The sequence below is a fragment of the Choloepus didactylus genome, chromosome 1 (assembly GCF_015220235.1).
Source record: "Choloepus didactylus isolate mChoDid1 chromosome 1, mChoDid1.pri, whole genome shotgun sequence".
NCBI lineage: Eukaryota > Metazoa > Chordata > Mammalia > Pilosa > Megalonychidae > Choloepus > Choloepus didactylus.
Window position 1 is genome coordinate 241,107,104 of NC_051307.1, and position 25,487 is coordinate 241,132,590.

Genomic DNA, 25,487 nt, shown 5'->3' on the forward strand with positions numbered 1-25,487 from the left:
TGTGATGGGATCAAAGCATTAACATATAATTTAGTCACTGCCTGGTCTTCTTCCTTAATTTCCAGGGCAGATTCTGTGTAAGTGCTTGTCTCTTGAGTTTTGTGCTGATTGGCCTAGGGAATAAAGAGGAGAAGGCAGTGGGAAAGCCAAAGTGATTTACGTTAGAAATGGCAGGGTGCCCTTGAAGAGATCAGAAAAGTTGAGGGATGGATGGGTGGGAGAAAGAAAGGGAAATAACAATAACAGAGACTCCATTCAAACCCAAAGGGTTTGATTCAGAGGGATGGGAGATTTGAGGAGGGGCAGCTACCACAGGTAGTGGCACTATGGGGTGATAATGGGAAAAGAGTTTCTTTAGAGTGTTTGGCCTGTTTGAGACTCTTCAGTAAAGATCTGGATTATTTTTCCATCATTTCTCCCCCTGGATATTAGACTTGAATTTCTTTTGAAATGAGACCATGGACAGACTGGACACAAGAGAGCCCACTTGTCTTTGGGTTATGCTTTACTCCACATAGAGGTTTCAGTTAAGTCCTGACCACACTGATGACAAACCATGAAAGAGTTTTGAGTAGGGGAAAGAGGTGATTGGATTTCTGTCTTTAGAAAGGTCGTCTAGCTTCTGTATGGAGGATGGGTCGAAGGCCAAGGTCAGGGGCAGGAAGACCAGTTAGGAAGCTCTTGCTATCCTTGAGAGGAAAGAAATTCAAGCCCCAGTGCAGCCTGGGGGCGCTGGTAGCAGAAATGGTCGTTGTCTCTGCTCCTTGGTCATCTGGAGTGCAGAGTTTTAAAGCAAATCTGAGTATGGGTAGCAGTAAGGAAGGAAATTCCCTTTACCTGTGGGATAATTGAGATTTTAATCATATTCTAGGGTCTTGGATTTTTTTGTGTGTGAATACATACCCCAGAAAGAAGCTTTGACCTCGTCTCCTGCCTGCTTCAGGACAGGACCTTAGGGAAAACATGAGATTTGAGCAGCATGGGTCTTTGGTCTGCCACCTGCAAGACTCACCTTTCATTTCTGCAGTGATTGGAGGGATCTGGACAAGACTGTTTTCTTTTTGGTCTCTTGACTTGCACACACCGTACAAGAAACACCCTCTCTCTAGGGGTGAATGTGGCCTGTCCTTAGATAGCATTTGCCAGAGGAAGCTGCCAGAAGTAAGACTGTCAATCACAGAGATGGTTGCTGTTGAGACTTGCCAATTAACCAGGAGGACAGAAAGTTCTTGGAAAAACTAGGACATGGCCCCAGCTTCCCTGAGGCACATTGGATCAGGGGGAAGTGGGAGTCTTACTCATGTTTCTATCTCCAACAGCTTGGTCTAGCATAGCACCTGGTACCACATTATTGCCTAATTAATAGTTCCTGAATATATTAATGAATTAGCATAGCATAAAATTCTGAATATGGTCATGTTGGGTCAGAATTGTGGTGTGTTAATGACAGGATTCATCCACTCATTTATCGTTCACTGAGCTCCTCCTACCATTCACTTTTGGATTAGGATAGCAGTTCACAATCTTGGGTGCACATTGGAACCATCCAGAGAGTTTTCAAAAATCCTGATACTCAGGCCACACCCTAGGCCAACTGGATCACAGTCATCTCTAGGGGTGTGACCCAGTCATCATGTTTTTTTTTTTAAGCTGCCCATGTGATTCCAATGTGCAGCCAAAGTTGAGAACCACAGGTTCTGGAATGAGGTGCTAGGTGCTGAGGTAGAAGCTGGAATTACAGGTGAATGTCACACTGCCCCTGCCCTTGTAAATATCAGAGTCTAAGGATCCTGCATTCATTCATTCATACATGTATTTGTTCAATAGAATGCAGAGTGTTAAATGCCTTAATAGAGATATGAGAACAGTGCGGTGGGAATCTAGAGGAAGGAATGCTTAGATGTGGCTAAAGTATGCGGGAACAAAGAGGAAGGGACATTTAAGGTGGGTTTTGTAGGATAAATAGAAGTTCACTGATAATTGTTCTTCCTTTCTTCCTCCCTTCCTAACTTCTTGCCTCTCTCCTTTCTTTCCTTTTTCCCCCATCTTCTTTATCAACTTTTCTGTCCCCCCCCATTTTCTTTTTATCTTTTTCACCTTCTTTGCTTCAGGCTGGCCCAGAAACAGACAATAAAAATGAAAATGCAGGGCTCAGCTCTCAAGGTACATCCTCTTCCAGGAGTAAAGAATAACATGTGCAGGGACCCAAAGGCTGGGAGAACCCAAGGTGTTTTGGGGACAGTAACGTCACTGATAATGGAGTGTAGTGGGTCAAAATGTGAAGGAAATGTCATGTCAGCATGTCATGGAGTTTGAACTTTTCCTTAAACACATTTAGGAGAAAGCAGTTGTTGCCAGATTTTAGGTGGTACCTGAAGTGACCATCAGCAGTACACAGATGGCATTAAATAATATCGACTCACGCTGATTCCCAATTATGTTTCAGTCCTTCTAATTACCTCCTCTCGCACAATGTCTATGGACAATCCTTTGTTGTCAACCTGTTTACTTATTTTGAATTTTTTTTCCTGACATAACATATATATAACCCAAAATTTCCCATTTTAACCACTTTCATGAATAAAATTCAGTGGCATTAATTGCATTTGCCATATTGTGCTACCCATGCAACCATCCATTATCAAAACATTTTCATCAACTCAAACAGAAACTTAGCACCCATTAAGCTATAACTTCCCATTCTCCTCTCCTCCCATCTTCTATAAACCTCTGATTCTCTTTTCTGTCTCTATGGCTTTGCTTATTCTAGATATTTCATATAAATGGAATCACACAATATTTGTCCTTTTATGTCTGGCTTATTCACTTAGTGTAACGTCTTCAAGGTTCATCCACAGTATTGCATGTATCAGAACCTCATTCCTTTTTGTGGCTGAATCAAATTCCACCATATCCTGTTTATTTTTATGGAAACCATCTGTAGATGACAAATGATGCTGGTTTCGTATATAGTAACAAAAGAAATTTAGACCAAAAACATAGATCCGTATTAAAAACATAAAGTAAATGATGGTACAGGAGACACATAGACTCAAGGAAAATTATAATGGGGGGGAGTAAATACCCAAAGGAGAAAAACATGGATTTAGGGATTTAAGGAGGATGAAGGGGGCAAGATTGGAAGGTGGCCAGCCACTTAGGGGGCTGTTGCAGTAGCCCGAGTAAGAGCTAACTTCAGCCTGGCCAGAGGCACCTCCAAAGGATGAAGGAGACAAGGAGACGGCTGACATCCGAAAGGCCGGCGATGGGCGGGAAAAAGCAGAGCAGGTTCTAGTGAAACTGAGGCTGGCAGAAGTTCCACTGGGCAGGCTGATCGGCCACAGGAGGTCGGCGACAGAGGAAAGGACCAAGTCCTGGGGGCCTCACCCCACACCTCGGGTAATGAAGGTATTTGCCATAAAGACAAGAATTTGGGATTCAGTCATTGGCCTTTGAGTGAGCTGGTTCCTAGGGGAAACAGAGGCATCTGGGAGCAAGAGGCACCATGTTGGTGTCTGTCAAACTTGGCTGGGTACCACATTCAATAGGGGATGCTATACAAAAAGAATCCTGGAGCCCAGCCCGGACCTGCTGAATTAGAATCTCCAAAGCGAGGGCCCGTGTACTATATTTTTTTAAAGTTGCCCTGGTACTTCTTATGAACCCAACTTTGATGCAACCTCTGTTTAGAGACCCTTACTACTCATAGTGAGGCTCATGGGCCAGCAATGTGGACATCATCTGAAAGTAGTGAGAAATGCAGAGTCTCAGGCTCTGCCCAGACCTATGAAAGATTTTAACAAGATCCCCAGAAAATGTATGTGCTTATTGAGTTTTGAGAATACTGGCCTGGACCAGCGGTTTTTAACCATGGCTACCCATTGGATCACCTGGTGACCTTTAAGCCAGAGTGACTATAACTGGGGCCAGGCATAGGTATGTTTTTATTATTATTATTATTAATTTTTTTTTATTTTGAGAAAATTATAGGTTGGCATACAGTTGTAAGAGAAATAAATTGGGTAGACTGATTCCTCCCATTTTCTTCTTCTTTTTCAAAATTGTTTTAGCTATTCTAATTTCCTTGTCTTTCCATATAAATTTTAGAATAATCTTGTCCATATATAAAAGACATCTTGCTGAGATCTTCATAGGAATTGCACTAAATCTGTTTATCAGTTTGGGAAGAATTGACGCATTTGTCATCAGTTTTCCAATCCATGAAAACTGTACTGTGTGTCTCTCCATTTATTTAGATCTTCTTCGACTTTTTTCACTAGTGTTTTGTAGTTTTCAGCAGACAGGTCCTGTATGAGTCCTTCATCTGAGAATATCTTGATTTCCTTTTCATTCCTTAAGGATATTTTCCCTGAGTATGGGACTCTGAGATGACAGTTCCTTCAGCATCTGAAAAATATTGTGCTACTTCCTTCTGGCCTCCATGGTTTGTAATGAGAAATACTCTGTCATTCTAATTCTTTATTCCCTGTAACTAAGATGTTGTCTTTCTCTGGCTGCTTTCAGGATTTTTTCTTTCTCTTTACTTTTCAGAAGTTTAATTTGATGTCTGTTGGTCTGGATTTGTGCTTATCCTCTTTAGGCTTCTTTCAGCTTCTTGAATCGGTGTGTTTATGTTTCTTGCCAAATTTGGGAAGTTTTCAGCCATTATTTGTTGGGTACCTTTTCAGCCCCCTCCTTTTTCTCCTCTCCTTCTAGGACTCTATGGCACGAATGTTAGATCTTTAGTTATGTTCCCACAGGTCCCTGAGACTCTGTCCTTTTTTTTTTTTTTTTTTTTTTTTTTTAGTTTTTCAGTGTTTTTTCCTTCTGTTGTTCAGATTGGGTAATTTCTATTGTTGTATCTGAAGTTCACTGATTCTTTCTTCTGTCTCCTCCAATCTGCTGTTGATCGTCTCCAGTGAATTTTTTATTTCAGTTATTATAGCTTTCAGTTCTAAAATGTCCATTTGGTTCTTCTCTGTATTTTCTGTCTTTTTGCTGAGACTTTGTTTTGTTTTGTTTTGTTTTTCCTTTGTCATAAGCATGTTTGTATTTGCACATTGAAGCATTTTTATTATGGCTACTTTAAAATTTTTGTCCAATAATTTTAACATCTCATGTAGGCATTAGTATCTATTGATTGCTTTTTTCCTTTCTATTTGAGATCTTCCTAGTTCTTGGTATGATGCATGGCTTTTGATTGAAATGTGGACATTTGGGGTATTATATTATGAGACTCTAGATGTTATTTAAATCCTCTGTTTCAGTTGGCTTCTTTTGATACCCTCTGGCATAGGAAGCAGCAGTGGGGAGGGTGCACGGCTTCATTACTTCCAGTTGAAGTAGAAGTCCAGGTTCCACACTTGGCTTTTATTGACACCTGGAGGGGAAGAGTCCTCAGTTCTGCTGACCAGAGGTAGAAGACCAAGCTCCCTCATGGGCCTTCACTGATAACTCCTTGACTGGGAGATGACAGAGCGTCTCCTTACTGCTCCCCACATGGCCTCCACTGGCACCGTGGGGGTTGGCAGGAGGGCCTGACATTGTCAGGTGGGGAGAGGAGTCCCAAGTGACAGCTAGGACCACAGGGACACCACTGCACAGGGGGGTTGGATTATTTCATTATCGCCTGACGAGGGTGGAAATCTTGGCTCCCACTTGGTCTTTGCAGACCTGAGTGAGGTTGGGGCTACAGTCTTTTCTGTAGTGTTTGTCTGGAATAGAGCAGCTATTGTCTAATAGTGTTCCGTCTTGCTAGGCTGCTCCTACCGTGGTCCTTTGGATAGAGACAGTAGGTTTTGGGGGGAGGGGGTCTTCTTTGGGTACACTCACTGACATTTTTGGATGGCTGGCTTCTTCAGCTCAAAGATATATATATATATATATATGAAAGGAAATCCAAGAAATTCATCACTGTGTCATTCTCGGGTCCCTGGCTCCCTAACTGGTCTACCTTTTCCTCTCCACCTTTCAGAGTCTTGTGTTTATTTTATCTACAATGTCTAGGGTTTTTAATTGTACTTAGCAGAAAGAATAGAAAAAAGTACATCTACTCCATCTTCATGGAAGTGGAAGTGTCAAGATGTTGTAAGAACTCTCCAGGCATCCAGGATTGAGGACCACTGGTGTAGACTGTGAGCTCCATGAGGACAGGGACAGTGGCTTTCCTTTACTTATCATAACATCTGAACCTGACAAAGAACACCCCTCAATGAAGATTTTTGGGATGGATGGATGGATGGATGGATGGATGGATGGATGGATTGATGGAAGGAAGGGAGAATGAATGAATAGAAGGATGGATAGGTGACTACCAGAATGGAATGAGTAGACAGACTGATTCACCCTCTTCTATGTCCCTATATATACACACTATTTAGAGGCAAACCTGACTCCCGAAGCAGAGGGAGTCTCGGCCAGCAGGTGGCGCTGAGGAGCTCCGGGAAGGGGGACAAGCTGGCCGACCCACAGTCAGGCCCTTGCCTGAAGGAAACAGAGCAGTCAAGGCAACTTCTAATTACCCAGGAGCTCTCTCTTGTAAACATCCCATCTGCCTCTCATTTCTTTCCTGCCACCTCTTTTATTTACTTCAATATCATAAATCAATTTTTTTTCTCCTCAAAAAGAGAACAGGCTGGATAACTTTGGGCTCTGAGAGTGCCTTTCTCAAGATTTAATCTCCAGGGATTTGGAACAAAAATAAAGCACTATTCATCACACCCTGAAATGACACGTGGATGTGCTGGACCTGGTGTTGTATTCCCATGTCCTTGCCTAATGTTAGCACAGATGTCCGTATTTTTCAATTCCGTGGAATCTTTATTTAAAGTGTGTATTTGCTCCCCTCTCTACCTTTACCATGGCGAAAAGGGAGGGCGAGTAGGAGAATGAATTATGGAGTTCATTCAAATGACTTAGAAGGTGGACCTTTAAATGAAACTCATTCTTCCGTCCCTTTTGGATCTCTTAGTACAGGGCACCAAGCTCTTTGCACTCCAGAAGTCTCTATCTCCACATCCTTCAAATGTGGGTGAAAATGATCCCTTCTTTGTAATGTCACAGGAACTGTGAGGGTTAAATGAGGCCACATGGAAAATCTGCCAGCACAATGCAGGTGTGTAGACAGTCCTTAAAATATTACTTTCCTTCTTCATTGCTTTTCAAGGTCAAAGGGGACAAGATAACTGAGCTGGGGTTTTTATAGCTCTTTTGTTTTCCATTTGGTGATAATTATCCTCCAGTTCCCTTTCCTGTGACCTGCTTTAAAGATCTCAGCCTGTCACACAGGGGTGAGTGGGTAAGGGTGTGTGGGTGTGGTAGGAGTGGGGGTGGGGCATAAAGAATGAGGGGGTGTGGGGGGACAAGGGGAAGCAGGCAACAAGCAAATACAACCTCCTAAACTCTTAAACCAAATTATAAAATGAAAGAGCATAGAGGTAAAGGAGGAAGAAGTTGATGTAGCTGTCATTTCCCTATTTCCACTTCTAACAATTAACTCAGGAGAATTTATCCATAATATTTCATTGTGTCTTCTTTATTAAAAACCATGAGAGATATTTTATCTAAGCCTTGGCTCTGGCTAAAGCTATTCTTCTGCTAAGCAACTAGTCTATATTCATTTAAATGACATTGAGAGTCTTGTAACTGTTCCTGTTTCCTTTTTTGCTGTGGCTCCTGGGAAACTCAGAGTCAAATTTGTGGTGCAAGTTTAGTGATTCTTTAGAATCCACCCTCAGCTTCATCCTTATTTGCCCTTTACTCTTACTTTTCCAGTTCCTTTTTTTTATCCTGATGTCCAGTAGGTATTTTGGGGACCAGCACTTGATGTAAAGAAATAGATTTTAAAAGCAGAGAGACCTGGTTGTTTGGCTGTTCCACTGGACTCTACATAGTGGAGAGGTCAAGACATGGGCTAGGGACTCAGGCCTGAGCTGAATGCCAGCTCTACCATGTACTAGATGTGCAATCCTGGGCAAGGTCTTTAGCTCTTTCTAAGCCTCAGTTTCTTCATCTATAAAATGGGGTTAATAATATCTTCATACAAAGCTTACTGTGATTGTGCAAATGTTTTCTTGAACAAGTATAGCACATGGGATAGAATAAAAAAAAAACTGTAAATTTATTCAATGGGACTAATTCTTTGCCTTTAGATGAAAACTCCTGGAAGCCTGTGACTTCTCTGGTCCTTCCTATGTCGTAAAAAAAAAAAATCCTCCAGTTACTTTAAGTTGCAAAGCAGCTTCAAATTGGTAATTTAAATGACTAGTCTGTTATGAAAAAAATAAAATTTTAAATTTGGGTCTCTCCTCTCTCCATGCCTGAGCATGCTAAGGGTGGAGGAGGATTGGCAGTCCTACTTGGTTTCTTTAATCAGGTCTTTGGGGAGAGGAGGAGTTGAAAATAGAAGATTAACTCGTACCAAAAAGGAATGCCTGCTGGGGTATCTCACAGAACCCAAGGGCAGCCAGATTCTATAGAGGGCCTGGCACCATCTGAAACACAGGCAGCCTCTTTCTTGGGCCATTGGATTTTTTTTAAACAGCTTTATTGAGGCACAATTTACATATCATAAAATTCACCTCTTCTAAGTATATCATTCAATGACTTTTAGGAAATTTATAGAGTCGTGCCATCATCACCAGAATTCAGTTTTAGAACATTTCCATCATCCCAAAAGATCCCTTCCTGTTCCTACCCCCAAGACCAGGCAATCACAAATCTACTTTCTGTCTCTGTGGGTTTGCCTTTTCTGGACATTTCATATAAATGGAACCATGTAATGTGGTCTTTTGTGACTGACATCTGTCACTTCGTATAATGTTTTTGAAGTTCATCCAAGTTGCGGCATGTGACAGTACTTTGCTCCTTTTTATTGCCAAATAATATTCTGTTGTATGAACATTCCACATTCTTCTTATCCATTCATCAGTTAATGGGCATTTGATTGTTTCCATATTTTGGCTATTATGAATAATGCTGCTGTGAACATTCATGTACAGGTTTTTGTGTGGACATGTGTTTTTGTTTTTCTTGGGAAGATACCAAACAGTAGAATTGTTGGGTCATATGGTAAATGTATGTTTAACTTTTTTAAAGAAACTAGCAAACTCCTTCCTAAAGTGGCTGCACCATCTTACATGCCCACCAGCAGTGTGTGAGGGTTCCGATTTCTCCACATCCTCACCAACACTTAATATTGCCCCCCTTTTTTAATTTGTGGCCATTCTAGAGGGTGTGGAATGATGTCTCATTGTGGTTTGGATTTATGTTTCCCTCATGTCTAATGATGTTGAACATCTTTTCATGTGCTTATAGGCCACTCCTAATGTTTTCTCTCTTTTTTTTTTAATAACATAAGCATTGCCATTTTAGCCATTTTAAGTGTACAATTCAGTGGCATTAATTACATTTACAGTGTTATGCTACCATCCATGCCATCCATTACCAGAACCTCTTCATAACCCAAAACAGAAGCTTTACCCATTAACTAATAACTTCCCATCTCCCCTTCCCTAATTCCCCTCTCTTCTTCAATGAAATGTCTATTCAATTCTTTTGCCCTTTTTAATTGAGATATTTGTCTTTTTAGTGTGGGGGAAGAATTAATTATATATTCTGGATACAAGTTCTTTATCAGATCTATGATCTCCAAATATTTTCTCTTAGTCTGATGCTTTCACTTTCTTAATGGTGCCTTTGGAAGTACAAAAGTTTTTAATTTTGATGAAATCCAATTCATCATTTTTTTTTCCTTTTACTGATCATGCTTTTTGATCATCTAGAAAAAATCTTTGCCTAATGCAAGGTCACAAAACTTTCTCCTATGATTTATTCTAAAAGTTTTAATAGTTTTTGTTCTTACGTTTAGTACCATCATCCATTTTTTGTTAATTTTTGTGCATTGCGTAAGGGACAGGTTTTAATTCAGCTTTTTGCAGCTGAATATCTTTTTTGTTTCATTTTGTTTTTGTTTTGCTTCTATGTGCTTTCTTGCACTGTATTGGACTCTATCCCTTCTCTACTTCAGCATGCCCATTGACGAGCAAGGCTACCCCCTCAGTGGCAGTCTCAGACCCCGTCATCCTGTTGTTTCAATTCACAGCACCAACAGGCCCTCTGAATTGTGCATTCTCAATTGCAGATTTCCAGAAGAGAGAAGTTGGACTGATTGGCCCATTTTGGGTCAGATGACAACCTCTGGTCCACTCACATGTGCCCAGGGGTATAACTATGGCTTCCAGGCCCCACCCATAGGGGGATGATGGTTCTCAGAGAAGGAGGTTTGTTGCGAGCTGGGAAAATACCCCAAAAGGTGTTTCCTCCAGTGTCACTCTCTTGTAGTAAGCATCCTAGATCCCCTGTGACCTAAGTAGCTTGAGATTTCCAGCTAGGGACTCACAGGTCATATCCCCAAAAGTAGTTTTGTTTGCCTGCATAGTGTTCAAGAAAAAAGATGAAACCATTGGGTAAGTGACAACATTTAAAGACTAAAAGAGTTCACGTAAAAATCCAGATTTAAGCTTCATTTTAAAAATAGGCAGATCTGGGCCTGTAGCAGTTGGTGACTTCTGAGTGGCCCCTGTCCTCTTCAGACAGAGTGTGCTGCCCAGGTTGCCACAGTCACCACCACTCCCTCTTGCCCCACACATAGTCCTCTGTTCTTATCAGCTGACTCTGCAGACATTTCAATGTGTGCCCCCACTATCAGAAAAGCCACTGGGGCCACTGCCTGCCCACAGGACCGCCTACCTCTTGGGGTCTCACCCAGATACTAGCTTCTAGCCCAGTATTCCCCCAGCCGAGTTCCTGCAGCCCTGGGCTCATGAAAGGATTTTGCTATGTGCAGTCTGCTCCATACACCATGGCCAGTGGCACTGATAAGCTTGGGTGGTTTATGGAAATTATGCCCTCTCCAGACTTAATGAGAATATGCAGTACTCAAGGCACCCTCATATATGGCACCTTTCTCCGAATTAGAGCAAAGAAATTAATGTTCTGATTTCTCTGACCAGAATAACCATCCAATGCAAATGAGGAAGGGATTAGACCAGTTTGGAATGGGGAGTGGTGGGTGAGGCAGTGTAGAAGGAATCAAGAAAGGAATCCCAAACTCTCACTTTTTATGAAAGATGATAAAAGATGTGCCAAGAATGTGGTAGACATTTCTTTCTTTTTATTATTTTTTTCAGTGGAATAAATCTATTTTATGTTGTTTTTAAAAATGAATGCAGTTAGGTCTTATTTTCCCGATTATAAAACTAAGATATTTTTATTGTTGAAATCTTGGCAAATACTGTAGGCAGTAAACATCAGCCATTACCCAGAGAAAACCACTGTTAATATATTAGTGATTCACTTCTCTCTAAGCCTGTTAATAGAACTGACATCATCCTGGGCAAACAACCTCTTTAGTAAATTTAATTTCATCCTAAGCATTTTCCCTTATCATTACTGGTGCTCCATAAATGTCATTACCGATGGCTGCATGATGTTCTACTCTGTAACTCTCTCAGAAGATATTTAGTTCCCAAAAGCGAGATGTTAGGTTATTTCCTTTTATTTCCCATCATAAATAATATTGCAGGGAGCATCTTTATGCATAAATCATTTTTTTTTTACATTTGATGTAATCTTTTTTTTTATATTCATTTTATTGAGACATATTCACATACCATGCAGTCATACCAAACAAATCGTACATTTGATTGTTCACAGTACCATTACATAGTTGTACATTCATCACCAAAATCAATCCCTGACACCTTCATTACCACACACACAAAAATAACAAGAATAATAATTAAAGTGAAAAAGAGCAATTAAAGTAAAAAAGAACACTGGGTGCCTTTGTCTGTTTGTTTGTTTCCCCCATTTTTCTACTCATCCATCCATAAACTAGACAAAGGGGAGTGTGGTCCTTATGGCTTTCCCAATCCCATTGTCACCCCTCATAAGCTACATTTTTATACAATTGTCTTCAAGATTCATGGGTTCTGGGTTGTAGTTTCATAGTTTCGGGTATCTACCACCATCTACCCCAATTCATTAGAACCTAAAAAGGGTTGTCTATATTGTGCATAAGAGTGCCCACCAGAGTGACCTCTCGGCTCCTTTTGGAATCTCTCTGCCACTGAAGTTTATTTCATTCCCATTCATATTCCCCTTTTGGTCAAGAAGATGTTCTCCATCCCATGATGCCGGGTCTAGATTCCTCCCCGGGAGTCATATTCCACATTGCCAGGGAGATTCACTCCCCTGGGTGTCTGATCCCATGTAGGGGGGAGGGCAGTGATTTCACCTTTCAAGTTGGCTTAGGTAGAGAGAGAGGGCCACATCTGAGCAACAAAGAGGCATTTGGGAGGAGGCTCTTAGGAACAATTATAGGGAGGCCTAGCCTCTCCTTTGCATATGCATAACTCCTTATTCATGTTTTGGATCCCCACGAAAGAAATTTCTAACAATTAAGTGTCCAGGGAGAAGTAGAAAACTAAACCGAAACATATGGACCGGTATTCCTCAATAGGATAAATCCTATCTTAAATTTTTTTTGCTGATTTCAACAACCTTACTAACACTATGCCTACACCTTCTGTACATAAGGCCATTTCTCCACGTCCTCCACTACGCTTTCTCTGTTTGTGTCTCATTTTTTCAGAGCTTATCCAGTAAACCTCTGTTGAGCATCTGTCATGTGCCAGCAAGATGCAGTCTAGTTGAGGAGAATCAGCTAAAAAAAGGATGATAATGTCACAAGATAGGTGATACAAAAGGAAAGTGTTAGAAGTGTCGTGGGTATACAGAGAAAGGAGCAACTAAGAGCATCTTGCCAAAAGGGTGCTTTACACAGGTAAAGGCATACGGTGTAAAAGAACTTTTTCATCCTCTGGTCCAACATGCATTTCTAGATTTGCCATTCTGTGCTCCAGTCACTTTCAATGATTCCCTCCTAATTACTCCAATTCAATTCTGTCCTTTTATTCTTTCTTCTACTCAGCCTTAAATTTCTTTTTCTTCCTTCCTGTGAACTTCTATGCATCCTTCGAAGCCCAGTCCATACGTTATCTCTTCTCTGATCTCCTTCCTGACTTTTGTGCTCTGCCTTGGGAGAGTTAGTTCCTTTCTCCTCTGCATTCTAAGGTTTTAAAGTTTAATTTAAATTTTTTGGTGCTGTTTGTTTATCTTTTGTTTTTCTTCTCATACTAACTTAGAAACTCCTTGAAGTCAGGGACAATGTATCAGTTAGGATTCAGTTTGGCTGTGGGTGACAGGAAACCCAAACTAATAGTGGTTCAATGAGATAGATATGAGACCTGGAGGTGGACAATCTTGGGCTGATATGGCAGCTCCATGATCATCAGGGACCTCAACTAATTCCTTCCATTTTATGGCTTCACCTTTCTCAGTTTGTGGCTTCTTCAACTTGGTCCCAAAATGGCTGCCTAAGCTATATACATCACATCCACATTCCAGCCAACAGGAATAATGAAGCACCAAAGCAAAGTACATACCCTCCCTTTAGGGATGCTTTCTGGAAGTTGCAAACTACTCTCCATTTATAGTCAATCAGAATTTAATCACATGGCCACACCCAGCTACAATAGAGCCTGGGAAATGTAGTCTTTATTCCAGGCAGCCAGGTCCTCAGCTAAAAAGCTGGGGTTCAATTCCTAAACAATAGAGAAGAACAGATATTGGAAGACAATTAGCAATTTCTGCCCCAGTGAAAAACAGGGAGAGGTCAAGGATAAATCCTCTGAGTCAGACTGAGTCAGCAGTGGGATGGTGTCCTCTTGCCAAGAAATGGAAGAAAAAAACAACAGCTGCTATTAATTGAGCATCTCCTATATGCCAGGCACTGTACTAGGTAAGGAAAGCTGAGGCTTAGTGATGTGAAATATCTTGCCCAACCGGTGAGGGGTCCTTAACCACTGCCCTGTTCTACCAGCCAAGAGAGCTCTAAGCCTTGCTGAAATGGGAGGGCTTGTTAGGTGGTGAGTCTTCTGGAAGTGTCTTTAACTTGAAGCATCCCTCCAAACCCTGTACTTCCTTTTGCCTCCCCTTCCTGACAATCCGTAGGTCTCCTTCACTTAAAACCAGTATCTGCAGGTTTTACTTAGGTAAACAATTGCCTTTGAGAAAGTGGAGTATTTCTAATATGGAATCAGATCCAGGCAACCTCTTCTTGCATACTTCCCTTGACAGGGAGCTTATTATCTATCAAGGCAACTCATTGCATTGTTAGGTAACATCTATTTTAGAAAGTCCTTCCTTACCTTGAGCTGAAGGCCATACTTTTTGGCAAGCAATGGAGTTGAGTACTTCAGGGTGCATATTCTTTAGTGGTTCTCAACGGAGGGTCATTCTGCCCCCCAGGGGATATCTGGCAACATCTTGAGACATTTTGGATTGTAATGACTTGGGGGTGCTACTGGCATCTAGTGGGTGGAGGGGCTAGGGATGCTGCTAAACATCTGACAATGCGCAGGACAGTCCCTCACAAGGAAGAATTATCCTGCCCAAAATGTCAAAAGCACCGAGGTTGAGAAACCCTGAATGAGATAGACCCAGGCTCACCACTTCCCGGCTGTGTGACCTTGAGTAAGTTGCTTCCCCACTCTGAGCCTGAGATGACCGTTTCCCCATCTCTACCACAGGGATAATCAGACTTCCCTCGAGGGGGGATTCGATACCCAATGTATGAAAAAGCACCAGCCCAGTGCTTGGCTTGTAATGTCATAGTTGATCTGGTTGCCGATCTGGGGCATGTGTTTATTTCCTGGCACATGGACCTGGTTCGATTGGGCTGCCTGTAATCACTCTAGTAAAAGACATCACTCCAGGCTAATAGTGTTGGGGGGTTCCATGGCCTTAATTCAAAAAGCATGGCTTCCTTTTGGAGAAGAGGTTCCACTTCTCCATCTAACCAAGTTGTCGTGAGTCACCTTGGGGTTTACAAAGCTTTCTCATCCCACTATCTCAACCCATCCTCCCCACAACCCAGTGAGGTAGGATAGTCATGCTTTCCCTGTCTCACAGATGAAAAAATTAGATCCACATATTGCTTACTCAGGTGCCACACTGCAGCTCAGAGGGTGAGAACTCTGGTTCCTGTCTCACTGCCCCAGTGCTGTCTCTCCGAGGACCCGGCCTTAGAGACAACCTACAGGTGCTCACTTTCTTCTCAAAATGCCCTCCTCTGGAGCATCTCCTCCAGCTTCTGTTCTCTCTTTTGTCAGGACCATCTCTGTAGGCTTGCCTTTTACCCGAAGAGGGTACCACAGATCCAGATGGGTTCTGGGTGGCCTGAGGAGATTGAGGAGAGCAGCCAAGTATGCATGTCCCCAAATACCCACCACACTCTCTGCCAGTGTGTCCAAAGCTCCCTTGGAATGTGTATAGGGAAAACCGCTTGCAAATCTGTGTTTGAAAATGCAGATACCCAGTGAATCTGGACCCGGCATCGTGGGATTGAGAACATCTTCTTGAGCAAAAGGGGGATGTGAAATGAAACAAAATAAAGCTTCAGTGGTTGAGAGATTTCAAATGGAGTCAAGAGGTCACTCTGGTGGACATTCTTACGCACTATATAGATAACACTTTTTAGGTTTTAATGTATTGGAATAGCTAGAAGTAAATACCTGAAACTACCAAACTCCAACCTGATAGCCTTGACTCTTGAAGACGATTGTATAACAGTGTAGCTTACAAGGGGTGACAGTGTGATTGTGAAAACCTGTGGATCACACTCCCTTTATCCAGTGTATGGATGGATGAGTAGAAAAATGGGGACAAAAACTAAATGAAAAATAGGGTGTGATGGGGGGATGATTTGGGTGTTCTTTCTTGCTTTTATTTTTTATTCTAATTCTGATTCTTTCTGATGTAAGGAAAATGTTCAAAAATAGATTGGGGTGATGAATGTACAACTATACGATGGTACTGTGAACAGTTGATTGTACACCACGGATGATTGTATGGTATGTGAATATATCTCAGTAAAACTGAATTTAATTTAAAAATGCAGATCCCTGAGGGAGGGAGGGAACAACACCTTCCCTTAGGTGGTGGATGACACCTGCTCAAGGAATAGGTGAGGGGACGTGAGACCCTCATGGGTGTCTGACCTGCCCAATCACCTGGGGTCCTGTGCTCCTGTGGGCCCTGTGCTCAGTAATAATTTTTAAATTTTCACTTTGCCCTGGGCCCTGAGTGGGCTGCAAGGCAGATGCTGCTTTTCCACTGATCATAGAAGGAAAATGTTCCCGCATGGTTTTTCCTGCCGCCCCAGTGGCTGCCTGCCCTGGGTGGCCTGCTTTTCCCAGGCACAGCTCCCTAAAGCTTTCTCCTCCTTCCTTGAAACTCCACCCAGCAATCCTCAGGGGAGGCAGGCACCCAGTGCTGGGCACGGCATGGGTGCTGCAGTTACTTTTTCAGGAATCCTGCTTCCTAATCCGGCGACTTCTTAGGACAAAAGTGGATTTTTTTTTCTTGTTCTCGAAACAAATCACTGAGCCTTCCTACCATAAATATTTGTCAAACGAATAATTTCTGAGCTGAGATACTTCAGAGTGCCCTGAGCCTGATTCATTTATGCATTTGCTTAACAAAACATATATACTCTTTTGCTTCTGTCTTCACGAAAAATAATGCGTCCAAGCTGCATAGGAGAAAACTCGATAAAGAACTGAGCATTGAGTAATAGGGGATGAATATAAACTTATGCTACATTAATTATCCCCAACATTTTATTATGAAAATTATCAATAAGACAGAAAAGTGGGAAGAATTGTACAGTGGCCACCTGTATACCTACCACCTTGATTACAAATTAACATTTTGCAGCATTTGCTTTATTGTGTATTTGTTCATTTAGCCATTCTTCTAACTAACCAGCAGTCCAACTTGTTTTTTATGCATTTCAAAGTAAGTTGCAGACATCAGTAGATTTCACCCCTAAATACTTAAAAGGCTACTCTAATTTTTAGTTCAGATGTTAATCATAACACCTTCCCTTTTTTAATCTAAAAAGAAAAAATAGTTTTTTTAAGTAAAAAACAAATCATTTCCTGTCCAATATAATTGTTGTATGATTAAGAGTAAATTTGCAATGAAAAAATATGATTGATTTATTGATTCCCTTCTGTGTGCCAGGCAATGAGAAAAAAGAAAGAAGAAAGACAAGTCTCTAAGAATGGAAGGGTAGTGCTACCTAGTGAATGCCAGGCTACATGAATTTTTTAGGAAACTGTGTCCTATTTCTTCCCAGCCACACACACACACACACAATCCCTGGAGATGAAACTTACCTACTGTTTTAGTTTGCTAAAGCTGATGAAATGCAATATGCCAGAAATGAGTTGGCTTTTACAATGGGAATTTTTTAACTTAGATGTTTACACTTCTGAAGCTATGAAAATGTCCAAATCAAGGCCTCAACAGGACAATACCTGGACTCTAAAGACAGGCTGCCAGCACCCTCAAGCTCCTCTGTCACATGGGAAGGCACCTGGCATGTCGGCTAGTCCCTCCCTTCTCTTCCAGTTTTCATTGCTTCCAGCTTCTGGCTTCATTGTCTTCCTCTCTGAGCTTCTCTGGCATTTTTCTGTGTCTTCTCTCTGTCTTTTATCCTCCTATAAAGGACTCCAGTAAGAGGATTAAGACCCCCATCTGCGGCACGCCTCAACTGAAATAACCTTATCAGAAGGTTCCAATAGTCTACACCCATAGGAATGGATTAGCTTTAAGAACATGATCTTTTCTGGGGTACATACAGCTTCAAACGACCACACCCACCTTTCTCTCTTCCTTCTTGGGGAGGTGTGGACAATACCAAGGGGTTTGGACTTGGTCAGGGCTGAGGGTGAAGCTACAAGGTATTAGATGTAGGCATGGAGGCAGATACAGGCTGAAGTTGAAGCTTTAGGGTTATCTTCATAGAGGTGATGGGATGGTTGGGGTGGAGGGGGTGGGTGAGTGGATAAGGTCCCTGAGACAGAGAACAGAGGGTGACAGGAGCAGAGGGCAGGCCTTTGAGTCTTATGAGCATTTAAGGAGCAAGAAGAGAATGGGATACTATTGAGGATGTCAGAGGAGGCACCGTCAGGGATGTCAGAGGATTTTTCTAGCTGTGGAGCTCACAGCTGCAGGAGATCTAAAAATACCTAAAGGAAGCTCTATAAAGGAGACCTTGGAAAGCCTTTGGAGTCCATCTATCCCGCTGTACACATAGAATGTGTGAGAAATGGAGGCCGAGAGATGACTCACAAATATAGTGGCAGAGCTAGGGCAAGGTCAGTGCTTCTCAAATGATGCTTTCCCAACAAACTAACCCTAAGGTTTTGCCTTGCAGGGGGGGGGGGGGGGGGGAATCTTTCTTTTTTTTCTTAAACAATTTATTTGAATTTTGCCTTTCATTATAGAATTTATCTGGCCTTGTATTAAAGTCAAAACAATTTGTTTTTATTAAATTATTGAAAGAAATTTACACTCCTGCATTTCTCAACTTTCTTTAAACTTATGCCACTTTTTGATGACTATAAAAATCTAATGACTCCTTCCAGAAGTTTTAATACCTGCTTCCACTTCCCACCTCAGTTATTATATAGATCATCAATTATTAGAGGATAAAATCTGTTTTCTCTATTGCCCCACTGGCTAAGAAGGTTTTGTTACATATGACTTTGTATAGTTTGTGTTATGAAAAAAAATTTTTTATTTGCTTTGTTCACATATAAAAGTAAAATGATAAATACGCCATTTCAAATAACATAAGCCCCTTCCCATTCTTCTAAGAGGATATGTTAGGTTTATTTCATGCTTTGTGTACCCCTGGTACCCCTCTTTAACCTCCCCCATATCACTTAGGGATGCTTTTAGCTTGAAGTAAAAACTCCCCTAAAGTGACTTGAGCAACAAAGACATTTAATTATTTCCCATAATAACTAGTTTGGAGAAAGAAGCTTCCAGGGTTGGTTTAGCAGCTCAGTGTTAGCAGGCTTGGTGTCTCCGTGGTTTTCTTGGCATTTCCGTGATCCCACAAGGTGACTTCCCTATCCCCAAGCCTCCCCTCCTCCCTTCCTGGAAGTAAGAGGGGCAAATGGGAAATTTTTCTTTTCCTTATTTTGCTTATTTATCAGAGAGAAAGAACTCTCCTAGAACCCTATCTCTGCCATTGGACTTCCCCATATAATTCATTGGCTGCTGTTTGTGTCTCATGTCTACTCGTAGGCCAGTGTTGAGGATTGAATCATGTCTGCAAAAGGCATGCTCAGGTCCCAACCCCTGGTCCTGTGGGTGCAGACCCATTTGTGAGTAGGACCTCTTGAAGATGTTATTTCAGTTAAGGTATGGCCCAACTGAATCAGGTTGGGCTTTAATCTGATTGTTGTATAAATAGAATGACATTTAGACATACACCCATCCCTCCCCCCCCCCCCCACACACACACAGACAGAGAGAGAGAGAGAGAAGCCATGAGGAGTAACCAAAAGAAGCTGGAAGCCACAGGAAGCTGGAAGTCAATGGAAATTGGAAGCAAAAGGAGAAGATGCCTCCATATGCATCGTCATGTGATAGAAAAATCAGGAACCTTGAAGATTGCCGGCCAGCCAGAAGATACTGACCCCGGGAGAAAGCAAGCCTTCTAGCCTCTGAAACCATGAGCCAATAAATTCCTGCTGTTAAGCCAACCCATTGTATAGTATCTGTTTTAGCAGCAGGGAAACTAAAATAACCAGTCATTGGCAAAAAGGCGCTAGATTGCCATATTCAAGCTTAGACTAATCACAATGTACCCCCCCATCTTCCCAGAACATGTGCAGAATTGGACTTACGCAAACTATTTATTTTTGCCCAACTCCCTTGCTAGAATGTAAGCTCCATGAGGGCAGAGATTTTTGTCTGTTTTGTTTGCTGCTGTATCTCCAACAGCTAGGACAATGCCAGGAATTCAGTAATCATTGGATGGATGGATGGGTGGATGGGGAAGAAGGAAGAAGGGGACATGGCTGTTGGGTAGGTAAACAGAAGTGTCCCCCACCCCTCTAGCATGCACCCCTAGTTTGACAAACATGATGCTACTGAGGGACTGGGGTGATCACCAAACCACTGACCTGAATCCTTGTTATCTTTCCTTCTAGGGAGGGAGCCATAGCTGGAGGTTGCTCTTGTGCTGATGACCCTTCTCAATTCCTCTTATGTCTTAGAAGACAAGATGTGTGAGGGGAACAAGACCACCATGGCCATGCCCCAGCTGATGCCCCTGGTGGTGTTCCTGAGCTCCATCTCCGTGGTCACCGTGGGGCTCAACCTGCTGGTCCTATATGCTGTCCGGAGCGAGCGGAAGCTACACACCGTGGGGAACCTGTATATCATCAGCCTCTCGGTGGCGGACCTGATCGTGGGGGCCATTGTCATGCCCATGAACATCCTCTACCTCCTCATGTCCAAGTGGTCCCTGGGCAGGCCACTCTGCCTCTTTTGGCTGTCCATGGACTACGTGGCCAGCACTGCGTCCATTTTCAGCGTCTTCATCTTGTGCATCGATCGCTACCGCTCCATCCAGCAGCCTCTCAGGTACCTGAGGTATCGTACCAAGACCCGAGCAACAGCTACCATCTTGGGGGCCTGGTTTCTCTCCTTCCTGTGGATTATTCCCATTCTAAGCTGGCGTCACTTCAAATCGGAGAACTCGCACCGGGAGGACAGGTGCGAGACAGACTTCTACAAAGTCACCTGGTTCAAGATCATGACCGCCATCATCAACTTCTACCTGCCCACCTTGCTCATGCTGTGGTTCTACGCCAAGATCTACAAGGCCGTACGGCAACACTGCCAGCACCGGGAGCTCATCGACAGTTCCCTTCCTTCCTTCTCAGAAATTAAGCTCAAGCCAGAGAATCCCAAGGTGATTACCAAGAAACCAGGCAAGGAGTCTCCCTGGGAGGTTCTGAAAAGGAAGCCAAAAGATGCTGGGGGTGGACCTGTCCTGAAGCCACCAGTGCAAGACCCAGAGGAGATGAAATCCCCAGTTGTCTTTAGCCAAGAGGAGGATGGAGACGTGGCGAAACGCCATTGCTTCCCACCTAGCATTGTTCAGGTGCAGACTGTGGCAGAGGAGAGTAACAGAGGTTATGATGCAGTCAACCAAGGCCAGCTTGAGACAGAGGAGCAGGGCCTGAGCATGCGTGGGGCCGGTGAAATGGCAGAGGACCAGATCGGAGGTGATAGCCAGTCCTGCTCCCGGACAGACTCAGACACCCCCACAGAGCCTGCATCTGGGAAAGGCCAATTGAGAAGTGAGTCTTGCACGGGCCTGGATTATATCAAGTTTACCTGGAAGAGGCTCCGCTCACATTCAAGACAGTATGTGTCTGGGTTGCACATGAACCGCGAACGGAAGGCCGCCAAACAATTGGGTTTTATCATGGCAGCTTTCATCCTTTGCTGGATTCCTTACTTCGTCTTCTTCATGGTCATTGCCTTTTGCGAGTGCTGCTACAACGAGCCCGTGCACATGTTCACCATCTGGCTGGGTTACATCAACTCTACACTGAACCCCTTCATCTATCCTTTGTGCAATGAGAACTTCAAGAAGACGTTCAAAAAAATTCTGCACATCCACTCCTAAGGGAGGCTTTGAGGGGGTGAAACAAAGAGATGCTTAGGATGTCAAAGGAGGAAATGGAAGATGGATGCCTGCATCTTGCCAGGCTCCTGGGCTTTCTGGAGTCAAAAGAATAGTCTTAGTGGCTGGGTCATTTGGAAGGTTCTTATGCGGCTCTGGAAGGAGAGCGGATGGTGGTGGTCAACAGGGAGAAGGTACTCTGAGTAGAAAGCGGAGCAATTCCAAGAGACTCAGACCGGGATAGAACTCTCCAACTTCTCAGGAAATCTGGGAACTTGAGACTCCTATTGTAATTCAAGCTTTCGGACTTGAATTAGTTGGCAACTGAAAGGATGGGTGGATAGTTTCACTGGAAAATCGGACAGAATTCTCGAGCCTAACTGGAATGGAGCTATCAGGCTGTGCAGAGACTTTACACAGCAGATATGTGCTCCCCCCCTTTAAGGGGTCTCCTTGAGAGGTGTCACAGCTGTTTCACTGTGGCTCTCACTTCTCAGAACACCTCTTTTCTGAATGTCTTTTACAGCTTTCTGCAGAACCAGTGTCTGAACCTCCCCTCTGTCCCCCAGAAATTCTGCCTTAATATTTCTTTCTCACGCATATCTTATTGGTAGGAAATTAGGCAGTTTGAACAGCCATCGTTTTCAACCCCAATTCTTTTTGGCTATTAAAAAGTAATGATAAAATCTGCCCTCAAAAAGAAAGAGGAGAGAAATACTTTTGAGTGGTTGGCACATTAAAAAAAAATAAAAAGGCATAGGGGAAAGAAAACCATATTGCTTCAGGGCTATATGCCAGCTTTATCTCTTTTAAGCTTCACACAGGACAGTGTTGTTACTAGCTCCAGTTTACAGAGGCGCAAATTGAGGTGCAACAAGGTTAAATAAATTGCTGAGATCACACAGCTAGTGGTGAGAGAGAGCTGGAATGAAGACCCTGTCTGGGTCCAGCTCATTGTAACATATTTTCTCCAAAAGGCAAAGATTTGTCTTATTAAGTACATGCACAGAAACATTTCCAAGCATGATGGCAATTCTCAAAAAACTATATTGGGAGGAGAAACAGCTGTTGTGGTGTGTCTGTGGCCACAAAAGGTGACTCCTTTGAAGACACAGTGTGCATTTTTATCTGAGTTCCACTGTGTTTGTTTAAAAAAGTTATCATGTTCTTTTAAAGTCATACTTAGGTAAAAACTAGCTTGATTTTACTTGGTGTTTTTGTTACAATCTGATTGTGATTTGTATTTCAAAACCTGATACTAAACCATAATGTGTGTAGCAAATGGGAACAGCTTTAAAAGCTGGTGTTTTGTGTCTTATGTTAGTGTTTGCATGATCTGTTAAAATGAGATATTTTTGCCTACCTAAAATACGATATTTGAAGCTGTAGTGTTATGTGGTTTATTTATTTCTACCTTTCTGAGTCTCTTGGACTGAGAAGATATATTAAAATATCAAATATATTGAAATGCCAAATGTTATAATATTTGATATAGAGTTTGGGTCACATCTGAAAATGTCTTTAGAAAAGAACTTATATATATCTAAAGCTTCATTGTCATTCTGCTTTGCATACCCCAAAGTTTGACTGCCTCAAAACTGGGGGAGTTTAGGAGACTTTTATCCTGGTTTTAGGCACTGCAGCTGGTCTATTTCCAGGTCAGAAACAATTTCCCAGAAGACTTGTGAGACGGTCACTTCCCAGGATCCCTCAGGACCAAAGAAACACTTAAAAAGACTGCTCTACCCGGACAAAATACTTAGTGCCCGGTGATAATGGTGATGAGCAATCAAAGAAAGTGGTAGAGAGAAGTCACTTCAGGACCAGAAAGCCCTGGATTTGAGTCTGTCAAGAACAAGAAATGGTCAATAAATATAAATTGTCAGCATAAAAAGAACAGGGTCCATGCATTATTTTATATAGTGCTTATGGTGCCTCCCATACTGTCTGGTACACAGCAAGAACACATAGATAATTTTTAAAACATACCGACAATATACCACATGCCAGGCTCAGTGCTTTACCCTCTAATTTAAGTTGCATAACAGTCTTTAGGAGGGGAGTTTCCTTGTTTTTAGAAATATGCAAACCAGAGCACAGAGAGGTTAGGAACCGCTCCAAGATCTGATTCTGGAATATGCTTCCTTTCTGCTGTATCAACTGCCTCTTTCTACTCCTGTCTGTATGATAGAATTAATGTTTGAATTTATGAAAGTCAAGGGACTATGGTGCAGAGATAGTTCAGCCCCAGCACGTAGGAAGGAATCCATGGCTATGGCTGGCACAAAATCTAGGTGAAGCCGGGCTTTCTGCCTTCTAAATGCTAAAACACATACTTTCTAGGATAAGATGTTAATTATGCATCTGAAACCTCACAGCTCAGAAGCTCCTTCAGGTTTCTTTTTATGGGCTTAAAGCAGATTAGCTTAAGCCAATTCCTAAAATGATTAAGTTGCCAAATTGGCCAAGTGTACCAATTTGCCAGAAATTGGTTTCTTTTAACTAGTTACAAGGCTCACAACAATTCATATTGGATATGATTTTTACAAGTTGTTTTCTACATTTGTTGTGATGTTATAGTAACTGACTGGTTGTTGTTTTTGTTCACAGCAGCATGCTAAGGAAGGTTTGATTTGTCTCCACTTCTAGTTTGCAGCTACTGCAGGGAGAGAAAGAGGAGCAGAAACAGGAAAAGTGAAGAGGAAAGAGGGGTTGCTGAATGGGCAAAGAGGAGACGCAGAGGTGAGAGACTGAGCAAGACAGAGGGGAAGAATGGGGGCAGAAGTTAGAGGAGGCTGGGGGAGGGGGAAAGAGAGGTTCAGAAGAGGGGCTCAGGAAGAGATGGGGGGCATCAAGAGGCAGAGGTGGGAGAGGGGGAGATGGATGTGCAGAGAGAGGAGGATACCCAAGGGAAGAGATGGGGAGAGATTAAGGTCTTAAGAGGGAGACCAAGGGTGATATAAAGTAGGGGACTGAGGGAAGGAATGGGAGACAGGAAAGGAGAAGAGAGTGGGGTGGGGTGGGGGGTGGGGGCAGCAGGACAGAAAGAGAATAGACTGAATAGCATAACATTAATACAGTCAAGAATGAAATCTATATTCAAGAACATAATCTTCATCAATCTACTCATAAGTATATTCAAAGGAAGAATAAACTATCTTTAAATTCTGATAAATCGAAAATTCTTTAAAGTGCCTCTCTGAAGACAACACAAAAACCAGTCATCTACAACAATGCATAAATATTTAAAAGCTTGCAACGTCACTCCATGCAATAGAAATGACCATGAATGTTATGTGCAGGTAATTTTAGCATTCAGGAAAATCTACCAGTCCACAAATTGGCCATTTGAGGAATTGGTCGTTCGGGTATTTGGCTTTCAGATAATTGCTGGTCTCCCTTTTGAAAATGGGTTGCTGCATGGACTTCTTGGAGGTAAATTTAATAGTCTTCAGAAAGGGTGAAAAAGATGATTGAACTCACTGGTGGCTGGGCACTCTGAGTGCTGTAAAGCAACAATGCTGTTAAAATCTAATTTGTCAACATTTGTCATCCCACAGTCTCTCAGCCTCTCAAAACCCAGGTTGGCTGGGCATGGGATTCCCACTCTGGGGACTGTGTGCTCTCCTTAGTTGAGCTGTAAGACAAGTGGTAAAGGCGGATTGGCCTGAAATGCTGCCATCTTGTTTAAATGTCACGGGGCCTCCTTGCCATGCTGTGGTCTGAGAACATTCTCTGCCTTTCTGTGGCTCCTGGTCTTGCAGCTTCCTTGATGCATTCTGGTCTTGATGCCCCAATGGTCTGCCTACCAAAAGCCTCCTATCCTGGGCAGCAGTGCGAGTCTTCTGCTCTGAGCTCCACC

At 42.5% G+C, this 25,487-nt stretch overlaps 1 protein-coding gene across 2 annotated transcripts in view; it reads left to right on the plus strand.

Annotated features, from left to right (window-relative positions):
* Positions 1-23,104, plus strand: part of HRH1 (histamine receptor H1) — a 116,280-nt gene extending 93,176 nt beyond the window's left edge. For both annotated transcript variants that reach the window (XM_037801989.1, XM_037801992.1), the window contains exon 2: positions 20,139-23,104. In XM_037801989.1, the coding sequence (XP_037657917.1) occupies positions 20,174-21,628 (1,455 nt within the window). In that variant the 5' untranslated portion in view covers positions 20,139-20,173 and the 3' untranslated portion in view covers positions 21,629-23,104. The remainder of the gene's footprint in view (positions 1-20,138) is intronic.
* Positions 23,105-25,487: the final 2,383 nt, after the last annotated feature.